A 13,732-nucleotide genomic window follows, 5' to 3' on the forward strand; every position below is an offset into this window, starting at 1 on the left:
CACAGTTTTTGTCAAGACTCACTTTTTCCAGCATGATGACTCAACCCTTTCCTAGGAGGAAAAATCACTAAGGTTTGGCAGGCTAAACATTCCCTTGGCTGGGAAGTCTTGCCTATAGGACATGGAACTCGTTGAGATGAGGCAGAGCAGATGGCAGCACTGCTACTGCAGCAAAACACAACTGCTATATTTTATACCCATATTCAAGTGGTATATGCTGGATAAATAAAAATACTATTTTATTGCTGAAAATAGTGACTGCAAATACTTAATTTATTGATGAACTAAATACATTAATATGTAATAAGCAATTTTAAATAAGCAGGAATGCACAATTATTTTTTTTTTTCTCTCAAAGGACCAACATCTCTGTAAGGGCACTTTGAATACTCTGATTTCAAAAATATTAAGTATTCCATCACAGAAGGAAGGAGAAAATGACATCTGAAAGAATAATGACAATAATATAGAACACCATGTGTCTAATGCCTCACAGGCTAAGACAAGGCTGAGCTCACCTTGCACAGCATGGAGAAGGCAAAGCTCTAGCAGATTTAGCAGGACAAAATACTTATTTTCACTAACAGTGCAACTGCAATAGAGCAAAAACATCTTTAGTTCCTCTGTTTACCATTATATAAGCTCCATATGGAACACATAGAGTACTCTGGCACCACTTGCCTAAGCACAGCTATTTTGTTGTTTCACTATCTGACCCTGCAAAGCTGAGCTTGGTATTCTAGAAACATAAGGATAGTACCCAAAATAACTCCAAAGTTTTCATGGTGTGACAAACAGGAGTTAAGGTGAGAGTTTCAGGTGACAAGCAGATGGTTTGTGCTGCCCAGCTGCATTATCAGTTCTCTAAGTTCATAGGAAAGCAATTAGATCTGGAAAAGGGACTACACAAGGTTCATGATTACTTCCATGGGATCACACCGCCTCTAAATTCCACAGAAGTTTCCACTGCAGGTGTTACAAAGTCCTGGAAACTGGAATTTCTCCAGCAATACTTAATTAAGGCTAGAGTTTGTCTGAGCTCTGGAGGGGATCAGAAGCAAGTACACTTTTTAAGAGCATTTATTCTTTTATTCTAGAGCAGGATCAGCAAGTGGACTGCCGCACAGCCTCAGCTTGTACTTAGCTTTGACCTGCTCAGCTCCCACTGAACATTGGTTAATAGTAATATCAGCAATTAAGAGTGTGAAAGCAAAAGCTTTCAACATGTAAATAACCTGAAGAACAATTGCTGACTTTATTTCTTGTCCCCTTGGGTCATGAGTTGAAGTTTGCAGTAGCATATAAAAGGGAGTGTGTCAGAACAGACTGGCAGGCTCCAGTTCAGACCAGACCCTACCTAAAAGGTCTAGGTCTGTTTCACTGTGTCTGAAAGCTGGGACCAGATGATGGTCAGACAGGGAAAAAAATGGTTCTTTAGAAGCTGTCCCTTTAATGAAAGCAAAAGATTAATCATGTCTCACTTAACTGACTAATCTGCAGTAAGTTGAGGCAGATAAAAAAAATGTGCCTTGAATAACATCTAAAGCAAGCATTACTGTGTACCCCACACTACTACCCACCTCACAAGTGCACCTGCACACCCGTGGGTGAAATAAGCTCTACAGATACTTTGTCATTATTTAGATGCAAAAATAGCTCAAGGCAAGGGTTGTTTAGCATAAGTTTATTTGCACAAGAATTCCAGCATCATTAAGGTCCAAACCCCGATTTCCAAGGATAACAAGTGAACACCACAGTGCAGAACAGTAGACAAAGTTACTGTGACCAATTTCACATTTGGGCTCATCACAAATCCAAATATTTCTAGTACCCTGTTTTTCCAGCTAAAAGAAGAAGGAGGGGAGAGAAAGAAAAACCAAAACAACTCACTTCTTCCAAAGAGATGAGAGACAGGTCTTCTAAGAGCTGACTTCTTTTAACAGTAAAAAATAAGATAAACATAGGAAAAAGAAGCCTTCTAAATTTTAATGGGAAGTGCAGTTTTATTCAGCTAGACAAGCCAAATCCAGACATGTGAGAAAAACCAGAGTGCTCCAGCCATTCCCCCCAAAGTTTCTACTATAGACCAACATCCCACTCTGTATCTAGCTTCACTGAAAATAAAGAACATTTATGAAATATACTTAACTGTATTCAAGAAACAATTAGGTAAGACTTAGATGTGAGGGCCAGAAGCTTTACTGTTCATTTGGCTCTCCCAGTGCCCAAATTAGACCAAGCTGTCTGTGGCTGTGGTCAACTTACTGCTTATTCCTGCGCCTAACAATTACAGGATCCTGACTGCGTTGAGGGAGAGGAATAGGAAACAAGTACCATCAGTACAGTGACAGTTTAGAATTAAGGCAATTTGTCCAGGTTCTCTTCTAAGAGGCCTTTTCCCAACTACTCATAGAGTGACAAGCAGAGGTCACTATCAACATCAGTGGTTATTCTAGGAATCAGGAACCCACAAAACCTGGGCACATACCAAATGCTTAACCCCAGAACGCAAGTCCAAAATATGGATCTTTAAGTTTCAATAAAAACCTTTCGATATTTGGACTAGATTTAAGTACTACCTACTGCTTGGTAGAGGAGGTGATTAATGTGAAAGCATGATGATCTTTTGAAAAATGGTTATTCAGAAGCAAGCAGTAGTCCTGAACCCCCAGCTTGATTGACTGACTGAGCTGAGGACAAGCACAGCAATAATTAAATCTTTAGCACAGTAAGCACAAACTATGCTTTAGCTTCCAACCTGTCACAGTAACCATGGATCAGTACAGGGATTTCACCAGTGACTAAAACACAGTCTTCTACCAGGTCTCCTTGGCAGCATCTCTATCTAATAAAAAAGTCTATCTTACAGTGAGGAAGTCACAACAATACACTGCAAGTCAAGGGGAACTTGGCAATAAATGTTGTCAGCAGGTGCTTTACCTCAAACTGACTTTGTCCAGCAGTGCTTATAAGCCACATGAAGAAAACAGCTATTTTATACCATAGTTAGAAGCTTGGTCCTGAGGAATGATGCACTGGGTGTTACTGCAGCTTTGTTTTACTGCCACTGCCCAGAGGGAACGTATCAGGTAACAGTCTGAGGTACAGTAATCTCTCTCTAACCTCCTGTGACACACAAGAGGTTAGAACAGGTTTGCAGTGGCATTTTTAGTGCTGGGGGGTGACTGAATTGAGCAGACATCCTAGACTTGGCCTAGAGTTGTCACTTTTATCTTGCACTCATTCTCAAGTTACCCCTTGCTATAAGGGGTCACCATAAACCTGACCTCAAACCAGCTAACCCACAGCAAATTAAGCCACTGCCACTTGCACCATCAAACTGCCAGGATAACCCAGAACAGAAAGGGGTGGACTGCTTGCAGCACAGTGATGAAAAGCCACCAAGTACACCAGCTTCACCTGCCAAGCCAGGATTATTTTGAAGGCAATGGGACAAGCAGTGCCCCAGCAACTCCTGGTACTCCAGGGTCAATGGAACAAGAAGTGTGCAGCTTCAGGATAGAGTATAACCATTCAGAGTTTATTATCTCAGAGCCAGGTTACAAATCATCAGTATTTCCCGTGTGCCAGAGCATCTTAACAACCAGACCGGGAGCATAAGAATCCTGCAAAGCTCAAACCCAGGCAGGCGCTCAGCTGTTCAGGGAGCAGCAATTCAATGCAGAGCTTCCCTAGAGGCCTCAGCATCAAGTTACATCAGCAAAAGCACAATACTTATGGCAGGAAACTTAACTTCTCCGTGGCTCTATTTCACTAGGAATCCAATTCAGCCTTTTTTCCTTCTCTAGCATTTCCTTTTCCTGGAGATGCACCTGGCCTGACATTCAGCAGCCAAGGCACTAAAGACTAATGAAACCAGCCTGTGTTTCCAGCTTGTGAGGACTCCTCCCAAGCATCTCACCACTTCTTCCACATGAGCCAATGCACAAGAACAGTTCCTAAAGATCAGCCATGACATCACAGAAGGCAGATATCTGAGTCTAAGCCCCTCTAGGCAATGGTTCACTTCTGCAATGGCTGTAGCATAGGTTGGCTTTAAATATATCTATGAGATGACAGCAATTACAAACCCTTAAGTCCTCTTTCTAGTGACACTCTATATTAGGCCAAGGATTGCTTTGCATGCAGGAGTTATTCTTGCCTAGGATTGCATTCCAGCAGTAAACTTGCACTAAGTTTAACACATATGACAACACTGGCATCATGTTAGTTTTTTAAAAAGTCAAAGTCTTGGATGACAGATGTCTTGTCTGTAAACCACACCAAGTCCAAGCCACAGTTAATGAAAAAGGCTGGGTTTGCTTTCAAGATTAGCTACTTTGGCTGTATAATCAGGAAGCCTTTAATGAAAAAAACCTACAATATAATCCACCAAGTTGTCTTTTTGCTACTGAAGTTGCTATCAAAACTGTTCAGGAAATTAAGCTAAAGCCCGCTTGGCTAAACACTGTCCACTTTGTAGATTGCATCCCTCCCTGCCCTCCTAAGCTAAATGAGGTCTGAGCAGCATAGTAGCCTCACTGCTCCGTTGAGGCACTCTCTTGAAGTAGTTATGAAAACTGGAAAGAACTTGTTGGTCTTCTGAGGAGCAGGCAATTTTTACTGTCATTTAAGCACAGCACTGCTGCTGTTTACCACCTTGAATAGCAAGCAAACATTGGTGTTCCACCTGCTTCCTGCTTTACCTTCTAAGCTTTAATCATTTGTTGGCTCAGGCACTTTGGTCTTAAAAGCTTGCAGAAACAGTAATAAATAGTTACAGAAGTAATAAAAAAAGATTCAGTGAACAAGCATTCTTGAACATTGCACCAGAACATAATAAATGGCTCTAAGGTTTGCCTTTCTAGTTGACATCTCTGGTCTAACAAAAGAAACTCAAGAGCATTGCTATATGTATTTTGCTATTATAATTCAGTGAAAATTATCCAGTTAATTACACCACTACATAAATAACTGAGGAATTTTTAACCTTCCTTATAAAGCCTGGGAGTCCCAAAGCAGCAAGTTCAGCACACACCCTTCAGGAAGATCAGCCCCCTGTACCTCCAAGGGAGTGCATACTCTTCCAGAAACTATTCTGAACTCAGGTCCAGATTTTCAACACATACAGCTTCTGTGAAGAGCTCTGCTTAGAGCTTCAACACCTCTTCAAGTGAGGGTCAAGAGCAGTAAAAAGGAAGAATTTTACTCTAATCACTCAAAATGCCATCTCATACAGTGACCAGGTGATTGTGATAACCTGGTAAGCTCAACCCTTCAGTAGTGGCAGAAAGGCAAACCTTCAGGACTGTGATAGATTGGCCTGAAGTTGTGCAACAAGAAATTAATTTTAGGAGGCACTTTCGGAATTCATACTGTGGCAGGAGTGCACATAATCCTGCGATTTATAGTGGCTTGGGATTTTTGTTTAGGGCTTTTGTTGGTTTTGCTGTGGACCTGTGAGGAAGAAAATCCAGTCAAACCCTAAAGTAAGAGCTGTGCTACTTTCCAACTGTGCCAAAATTGTTTTTAAAGATAGAAAGGCTTTAGCTTGATGCTGGACTCAAGAATATTTTTCCAAGTTAAGTGTTCAGACTGTGGCTCCAATTCTATTTAAAGCTTCCTCATTTCAAGGACTTTTCACATTACCAAATTTTAGACTGTGCTTTGGTGTGTTTTTATAAATGTCACCTTTGAAGTTTTTGTAGTCAAGAAAAATTTAGGCAGCTTATGCTTTATGAATAGACTTACTAAACTATCTTCAACTTCCAAGAAATTAATCTTGAACTCAAGGCAGGACCAGATATCCATAGGCACTACAGGAAACAACATTTATGTCCTCTACAAGACAGACAGTATTCATACTCTTACCAGCTCTACACAGACACAGAGTAAAAGCAACCCAAGATAACATGAGCCCAGTCTTAGCACAATTAGTTCAAGAGAAAATTGGCCAGAACTTGGACTGAGGAAGAGTAATGAGGTTAGGGAATAGAAAGCAGACTTTTGCTGCTACTACAGGAGCAGCTTCTGCTTAAGGCATTTTACAGTTGATTAACCAACCCAGTTTACTGAATACTCCACTTAGATCACATGTTAATAGCCACTTCCAGAGCTAGTACAAAGTTTCTTAACCGCGCCACTTAAAGTTTGGCTGCTGGCTCTCTTCTCCCAACGAAGAGGTAATAAGGCTTTTTGGCATTTGTAGAGATACACCGAAAGGTTCATAGCAGGTCACCTGGCTGCATAATCCCACTGCACACCAGGAAGTGGACAGTCTGATGCCATCATGTTTCCATTAGAGAACACCCAACTGACAGTCATTACTTGTCTGTATTTACACTCGTGGCTTTCAGTAGCCTCCACACAGGAGCACTCCAGGGAAGCAATCAATTGCAAGGCAACCAAGTGGGGTAGGACTGGCTGTACAGCACCGGGGCACTTGCAAGGTAGTAGTTGCTGAAGTTTGCATCACTGACATAAGGTGCTGGCTGGTAGTAACAGGTTACACTAGTGGCATTAGGGATGACGTTCTGTTCCGCCAACACCTTGAGCGCCAGCAGAGAAATCAAGTTGAGAGTCTGCCTTCGCTCATGTCCCATGAGGCAGACGGTGCTCTCATTCACCACCCTGCGCAGAATCATGAGGTAGTCGTACTTGCTCCTCTCTTCTTTGGAGAAGTGGTTCTGGAGGTAGGTCTCCAGCTTGCGCTGCTGATCCAGGATGTCTGGGAAGTCTATGAAGAATCGGGAGCACATGTAGCGCTCCAACGTTTTGATCTCATCCTTATCCATGGGCCTGAAGTCTCGCACTAAGAGGTTACTATACTTCAGTAGCCCACCACCTCGGATCTCTTCAGGATTTTTGGTAGCTATCAGCTTTTTCTGGAGGTGATCAAAAGCTGCTTCAAAGTCTCCATACATGCTCTCCCCAATCACAGTTGGATGGAAGTGCTCCGACATGGGGGTCTCTGAGTAGTCATAGTAAAAGAGCAGGGAGTCCAGAATGATCTGGAATGAGTCCACACTAAACTCAAACTGCCGTCGTATGCAGTCTACAAACTTGAGCTCCACGTTTTTGCCATGCTTGTTGGAAAGCGATATCAAGCTCCAACGGTCAGTCTCCGTGTAGACTTTGACCAGCTTCTGGATGTAGGCTTCCTTCAGTGTTACGGGACTGATTTTCAGCTTGCTTACTCCTTCCGGCAGGAAGTTCAAGAGGGATCGCAGGACCACATCTCGAACTAACTGAAACTCTGCCTCACTTGGAAGAGAAACTTGAAAAATGAGATCCAGGTCTTTGCATCCCAACCCATTATCCTTGACCAGGACATGACCAGCTGCAGAACCGTTCAGACGGACATCGTGGACCACAATGCCTGCTTCGCTCAGCCGGCTCCGCACCGTCTGAACAATATCCTTCAGAGTTATCTTCAGGGTCGGGAAGTTCCCCCGGCCATGGATCGGAACCACCTCTGTAAGAACCTCGTGCAGACGGCTGACCTGCTCCCAGTTCAGTACACTGCAGGACATGGAGTCTGCTCTGCTACTTCCTTTGCCTGCCATCTTAGGGCTTTTCTTCTCCAAAGAAACTGTACAGAAGAATATAAAAAGAAAAAGACAAGTCAGCGCTTCTGTTTGTGCTTCCTAGATCTATTCCTAGGCTCTGTCTTTCTGTCCATTCACACAGACACAAACTAGAAAGAAATCACTCTTTGTATTAATCATTATCAGCAATCCTTTCACCTGAAATGAGACACAGCTTCTCTACTGGTGCGGGCAAAAAAAAATAAAAAAATTAGCTGTCGTTCTTTTTTTTTGGTGAGATAGAGTGGCTTCAGGAAAGTACTTTGTGTCAAATGAAAATTACCAAAGATGACACAAGCTTTACCTAAGGCTAAGGTCATCAGTAGCACCAGCTGAAGGGAGATGAGCTGCAAAACACTTCTGAAAGTTAGACTTTGAAGTTGTTTCATGATGCACATAAAGCTCAAACTGCTGTCTCCAGCTAACACAACCATAGAAGACTATCAGGTGTTAGTTTCAGAGCTTAGACATACAGTCTATTGATAACTCAAATTATGCCAGAGATTCAAGACTTCTTCCTTTTCATAGGACTCTTCCCTTTCTGAATGATCCAGCATCTATCACTCACAGGATAAAGGCCAAGTATATCTTTCTCCTGCAAAAAGCTGCAGCTCTTCAACATCCTGGAGAGAATTTCAGCTGCAAAGTCAGGTAACAGCCTTCAATAGGCACTCCAGTCTTTGTGAGCAACTCTTTACCCTTCTCCAGAGACAGTGTCTAACCAAACTACTTTTCTGGAAATACTCATACTTGCCCCCAGTTCTGTGCATTTGTGAAGGGCAAACAAGCTTGTAAGATCTGGGATAAATTCAGATGATGCATATCAAGTTCATGTTACTCTTTTAACACCCAGAATCTCATTAACCAGACTTGGTCACAGCCTTGTCTGACCATTTTAAGCACAAGAGAATGATCTGATTAGCTGTGACAAGATTTCTTAAGTCACTCTCCTTTTGTAGCATGTAGATACTTACAGATGTTTTATAGTCATGCAACTCAAACTGGTGTTAATACCCTTTTCTTTTTTTAAGTGTTCCAGGTTTCTGTGTAGCCAGGTGCTTCCTGACAGCAACAGACTAATTGATGCCTCACCTTCTTCTGCCCCAAGTACTCCTGAAGACTGCAGCTGCCAAGGTCAGACTAGTCAAACTTAAGCAAATTAACGCTTGCCTACCAAGAACAAAAAAATCAAACCCTATCGTTTCCTAGCGTGCAACAGCACAGTGCATGGAACATTTTAAAGCAAGTTTTAAAGAACAGCTATATCATCCCAAATCTCCCATTTGCCAGCTTTTCATTTTTGAGCAATTCATTTGACCTGCCACCTCTCCAGATGAAGAGAGTCAAATCCTAGAGCGAGTACACAGTGAGGTTAAAATGCTTCTGGGGAAATAGCTTCTGTCCTTGGGCATGAGCTGCTGCATTACAAACCGGGCTGCCATGGATCACATTAGCACTAGCACGCACAAAACAAACCTGTGATTTGCAAGATGATTAATCCAGGACAAATCAAGAGGTTCCTCAAGCTTGCTCCCTAATGCTCCAACAAAGCAAAAAGCATCAAGCCTTCCAGCAGTTGCTCTCAGGCAGTTCAAGCACATTAAAGTACATTTCCTTTGTAAACTCATTGTATTGCCATTAAATCCTCCAGATCACTAAAGAACACAAGAGTCTTCCTGTGACTTCTAGCTTAAGCTGCAAGTGCTTTCAGCTACTACCTCGGAAACTATTCCCTCTCCTCCTTCCCATTTGTAGCCCTCTGCAGCCAAGACAACACACACAGCTCACAAACCCAGTGACCAGAAAGGACTTAGTCCAGTGCTTCCAACCCCACCACACACTTGGTTCTGCTTGGTGACCCTCACCTAGGAGAATAATGCACGCTGCAGCCCTTGGGGAGAGGAAGACATATTTCATTTCCAGTTCAGTGGAGAGTTTAATTCTCAGGCTGTCAACCCCCAAAGTCTCCCACCCCCAAATGACTTGTGTTTGCCTACTCGGCAAAGTTTATGTTAGTGACAACAGATTCCTAGCGACTCCAGTGCATTTGGGATGCTAACAGCTTACATGCCTCTTGCTCCACTGCCAGCCATTCCCCTCACAAGATCTGACACCTGAAGATGCTCACGCCTTGGGAAGAAAACCACTGCGGAGCCAGGAGACACTATCTTTAATACCGAGTGGAAAGGGTATTGAATACAACACCAAAATCAGAGGCAAAAAAGAGCGAGGACTACACCCACCCTTACACCTTAGTTACGACGAGGTGCGCTACCCTGCAGCAGCAACTTTCTCCTGTAAGACATATAACTTGACACAACACCCAAAAAAGTTCCGCGGGCCCGTCCCCGCAGCGGCGCTGGAGGCGGGAGGTCCGGCTCCCTCCGCGGGTCGGCGGGAACGCGCCTTGCGCTGACTCCCAGCGCCCGCAGCCAGCACAGAGGCGCTGCCCAGCGCCTGCTCCCAGGAGAGCCCGCCCGCCCCGGGCTCAGCCCGCGAGAGGAGAGGGGAGAGGAGCCCCGACCCCGCCGGCTCAGCCCCCGAGAGAAGAGGGGAGCCCCGGCCCCGCCGCTCACCTCGGCCCCGCCGCTCAGCCCGAGCAACCACGCCAGCCCCGCCACTGCCCGCCACCGCCCTTTATGGCCCTTCATCGCCGCCCCGCCCCGGCCCGCCCCGCCCGGCCCGGCCCGGCCCGGCCCTCCCGCCGCCGCGGGGGCGGCTCTGGCCGCCGGCGCGGCCTCCGGGCGCTGTGGCCGGGAGCCCCGGGGCGCTCGGGGCGGGGAGCGGACGGGGGTGGCCGCCCGAGCCCTGGAGCCCGTGCCCGCCACCTCGGGGTCTCGCCCCGCGCACTCCGCACACAGCGCCCAGCGGCCGCTTCCAGCTCCCCCTTCCCGGGTCAGTAGGAACTTTTCAAAGGGCCCCTCGGTTCAGGAAGGACGCTGCGGGGCTGGGGACACTCCAAAGAAGAGCAACGAAGTTGGTGAAGGATCTGGAGCACAAGTCCCGTGATGAGCGGCTGAAGGAGCCGGGGTTGTTCAGTCCGGAGAAAAGGAGGCTCAGGGCAGACCTTATTGCTCTCTACAACTGCCTGAAAGGAGGATGTAGCCGGGTAATGATCAATCTCTTCTCCCAGGCAACAAATGACAGGAGATGACACAGTCCTAAGCTGTGGCAGGTTCAGGTTGGACGTCAGAAAAAATTCTTCACTGAAAGGGAGATTAGACATTGGAATGGACTACTCAGGGAGAGGATGAAGTCACCATCTCTGGAGTTGTTTAAAGGAAGACTGGATGTGGCACTCAGTGCCACTATCTAGTTGCCATGGTGGTGTTTGGTCACAGGTTGGACTCAATGATCTCAGAGGTCTTTTCCAACCTAATTGGTTCTGTGATTCTGTGAATCTGTGGGCTACGATGAAGAGCTGACTGAAATACAGCAGGGCTTTCCGCAAGGCACCTTGTCCCAGACAGAACAGCTGTCAGCAGCGATCCCAGATGCCCAGCTCTGCCAAAGAGTTCTCTGTGGTGCTCAACTGGAAGCAGCCAAACCAGTCGCTCATCCAGAACCTACGAGGATGGGCTCACAAGGATGTTACAGCAGTGTTGAAACAGCGTGCTACTGGAAACTGTGGCTGATGGGCTGTGAGAGGCTCTGCACACATGGACAAGGATGATGGAACGATTGGACAGGAATCAACTTGGAGATGCAGTGTCATAAAAATCAGCTGGTGGTTAATAGTGTAGGGTGTGAGATCATGTGTTTTGGGGGCAAAAGTTACAATTTCTGCTGAGAATGCAATGTTTCATCAAATACAGGGGTATCTGCCTTTTGTCAGGATAATCAGAACTCAACAGAAGTGGGGGAGAAAAAAAACACAACCTAGGATGGGCCAGCTGACATAATCCTAGTAGAAGTTAAAAAAAGTACTTACAAAGCATTGGGAAAAAAAAATCACCACTACATCTGTTATATTGTCTGGCCATACACAGTCAAGAAAGATGAATTAAAATCTGCACACATACAGAGAAGAGCTGACCTTGAATGAGGAAACTGGGAAGCTCCTTTTTGCCTAGCAAACAGAACAGACCTGCCTTGTTTCACTAACAAAACCAAATCTGAGCAGGAATAGATTAGATAATTATTTATTTTACTCCAATATTGCCCCACTGGGATAAATAACAGGAAACAAAATGACCTACTTAAATTAAAGGATAACATTAACACAAGAATCAGATTTGAGGCAAGCTACCATCTTGCTGTCCAATGAGAATCATGATTTTAGAGCCTCGCAGGAGGGGAGGGAATAAAACTAAGGTCTAAGATGAAGCTAGAGAAGAAAATATGTAATATGTAATATGATTGCCTGTGGTGGTATGGAGCTGAACATGCAGATCCAGATCTCTCTCAACACTTTTTCCCTATGTTTCTAAAATTAGAAAGAGAAATAGGGAACTCAAAGAGAAGGAGTAGCACAAATGAGAGAAGCATAACCACTTGTAAGGAAATGTCTCACTTGGAGATTAAAACAGTGAATGATCTCACCTCTTAAGAATATTTCTTCAGCAAGATTTCTGCCTCAAATAATATTGCCTATTGACAATAACTGATGATTTTGGGAAGTATATTTTCTGTTGCCACATGGGGAGCAATTAAAGTACTTATTAAGAAATATTTTCTATTGAAGATATTTATTAGATACAAATATACACAAAGATAAACTGCAGCACATACTGCTATTACAGATGTTGAAGTATTAATCAAAAGTTCGTACTTTACATTATTTGTTTAAAAGTTCTTGTTCCACAAAAACATTTGTAAACACAAAGAAGTAGCTCAACTCTATTTTAGGGTGTTTTCTTTATCCTCTGACTTGCAGACATTGAGTATTTGTCAGGGGAACAGTACACTGCACAGTACTCTCTGCAGTGAACTTAGACCTCCTGACAATAAACTTGTTCTTTTTAGCTGCTTTTCATGGAAGCAACACAAAGGGTCCCTGGGATGGGAATTGGAAAATGCCATTAAAGCTGGCTGGACCGGGCTCCTAAGTAAATTGCAGGAATAATGAGGAATGCATCTTTGAGTAGTGAAGGAGCCCACTTACCCCTGAAGAGAGGCTGCTTTCTGCCATGCATCCACCTGTGCCTCTGCAGTGGATTATGGTGCCATGAGGATAGAAAACATGGAAATATCCAGTCCACTGCTGAGACAAGAGATTAAAAACTGCGGGCTACCATTTAGGATCTGTGGCTGCTGAGGTGGCTGACACAGGCCCAGACACAGCTCCAGGGTACAATCTTAATGTTTAGCAGTTATTTAGGACTTTCCTGCTGCCAGCTCTAATTCTAAGTCTAGGGAGAAGTAATGGGTGATCCCAATCTTTGCAAGACTTACTTTCTCCAGGAGTGACTGGGATACAGATAAAATCCTGCCACAAGATAGTGAGTGCTGGCAGCCACCGTGCTCCTCTGCTCTTAGACAATTGTCATCACCCCCTTCTCCCAGAGTTGCTCCATCCCTCATCTCTGCCTCTTGCTCCAGTGTTTCCTCCCAGCTACCTCCCTCCTCTCCTCCCCTCTGCTGGGGTGTACCCTTCTTCAGGATACACAGCACTGGATGTGTTTCAAAGGCTTTTCAGACAGAGGATGGGGAATGAAGATGGATCAGCTGGCTCCTGGGAAGGCAGTGTGACAAAGGGAAAAGAGTCTGTGAGCTGCCAAAACAGAGGCAAGTATGGAGCTATATTAAAACAGCGCAAATTGTTCATTTTTAGCCAGTAAATAGGGCAGCAAATCTGGCAGAAGAAGCTCACTTAAAAGCCCGTAAGTCAGCTCAGTGACCTGGCACTGTCAGATTAGTTTCCTTATGTGATGCATTGCTGAACGTAATGTGTCATCATAAATCTTGGTTGCTACAGCTGTTAAAGCCATAAAGAGAAGCAGAGTTATTAATACCCAGTAGTAGTAGCTGTCAGGCTCCATTCTGTAATTGAGCATCAGATCTGCAGTTGGAAAACTCTTCTTTTTTGTCTGACATGTGGAGTAACTGCATGTCTGCAGATGCTGAGAGAGTGGAGACAGGTAGGAACATCTCACCCACGCAGGGCTATGATGAAATCCTCCTGCAGAGTGTCAAGAGTGAGCCTC

The 13,732-nt window shown here is 44.6% G+C and overlaps 1 protein-coding gene across 1 annotated transcript; it reads right to left on the minus strand.

The window, feature by feature from the left end:
* Positions 1-1,669: 1,669 nt before the first annotated feature.
* On the minus strand, positions 1,670-10,232 carry TENT5C (terminal nucleotidyltransferase 5C). Its single transcript, XM_014253434.2, has 2 exons — positions 10,163-10,232; positions 1,670-7,591 (listed from the first exon to the last, which is right to left on the minus strand). Exon 2 carries the CDS (start codon positions 7,563-7,565, stop codon positions 6,390-6,392), a length of 1,176 nt encoding a protein of 391 aa, XP_014108909.1. The 5' UTR covers positions 7,566-7,591; positions 10,163-10,232; the 3' UTR covers positions 1,670-6,389.
* Positions 10,233-13,732: the final 3,500 nt, after the last annotated feature.

Source organism: Pseudopodoces humilis, chromosome 2, assembly GCF_049639895.1.
Source record: "Pseudopodoces humilis isolate 2021_Gansu_Grassland_sample_001 chromosome 2, ASM4963989v1, whole genome shotgun sequence".
NCBI lineage: Eukaryota > Metazoa > Chordata > Aves > Passeriformes > Paridae > Pseudopodoces > Pseudopodoces humilis.

Coding starts and splice junctions, on each gene's coding strand:
- TENT5C (XM_014253434.2), bottom strand. CDS start 7,565: ATGGCAGGCAAAGGAAGTAGCAGAGCAGACTCCATGTCCTGCAGTGTA.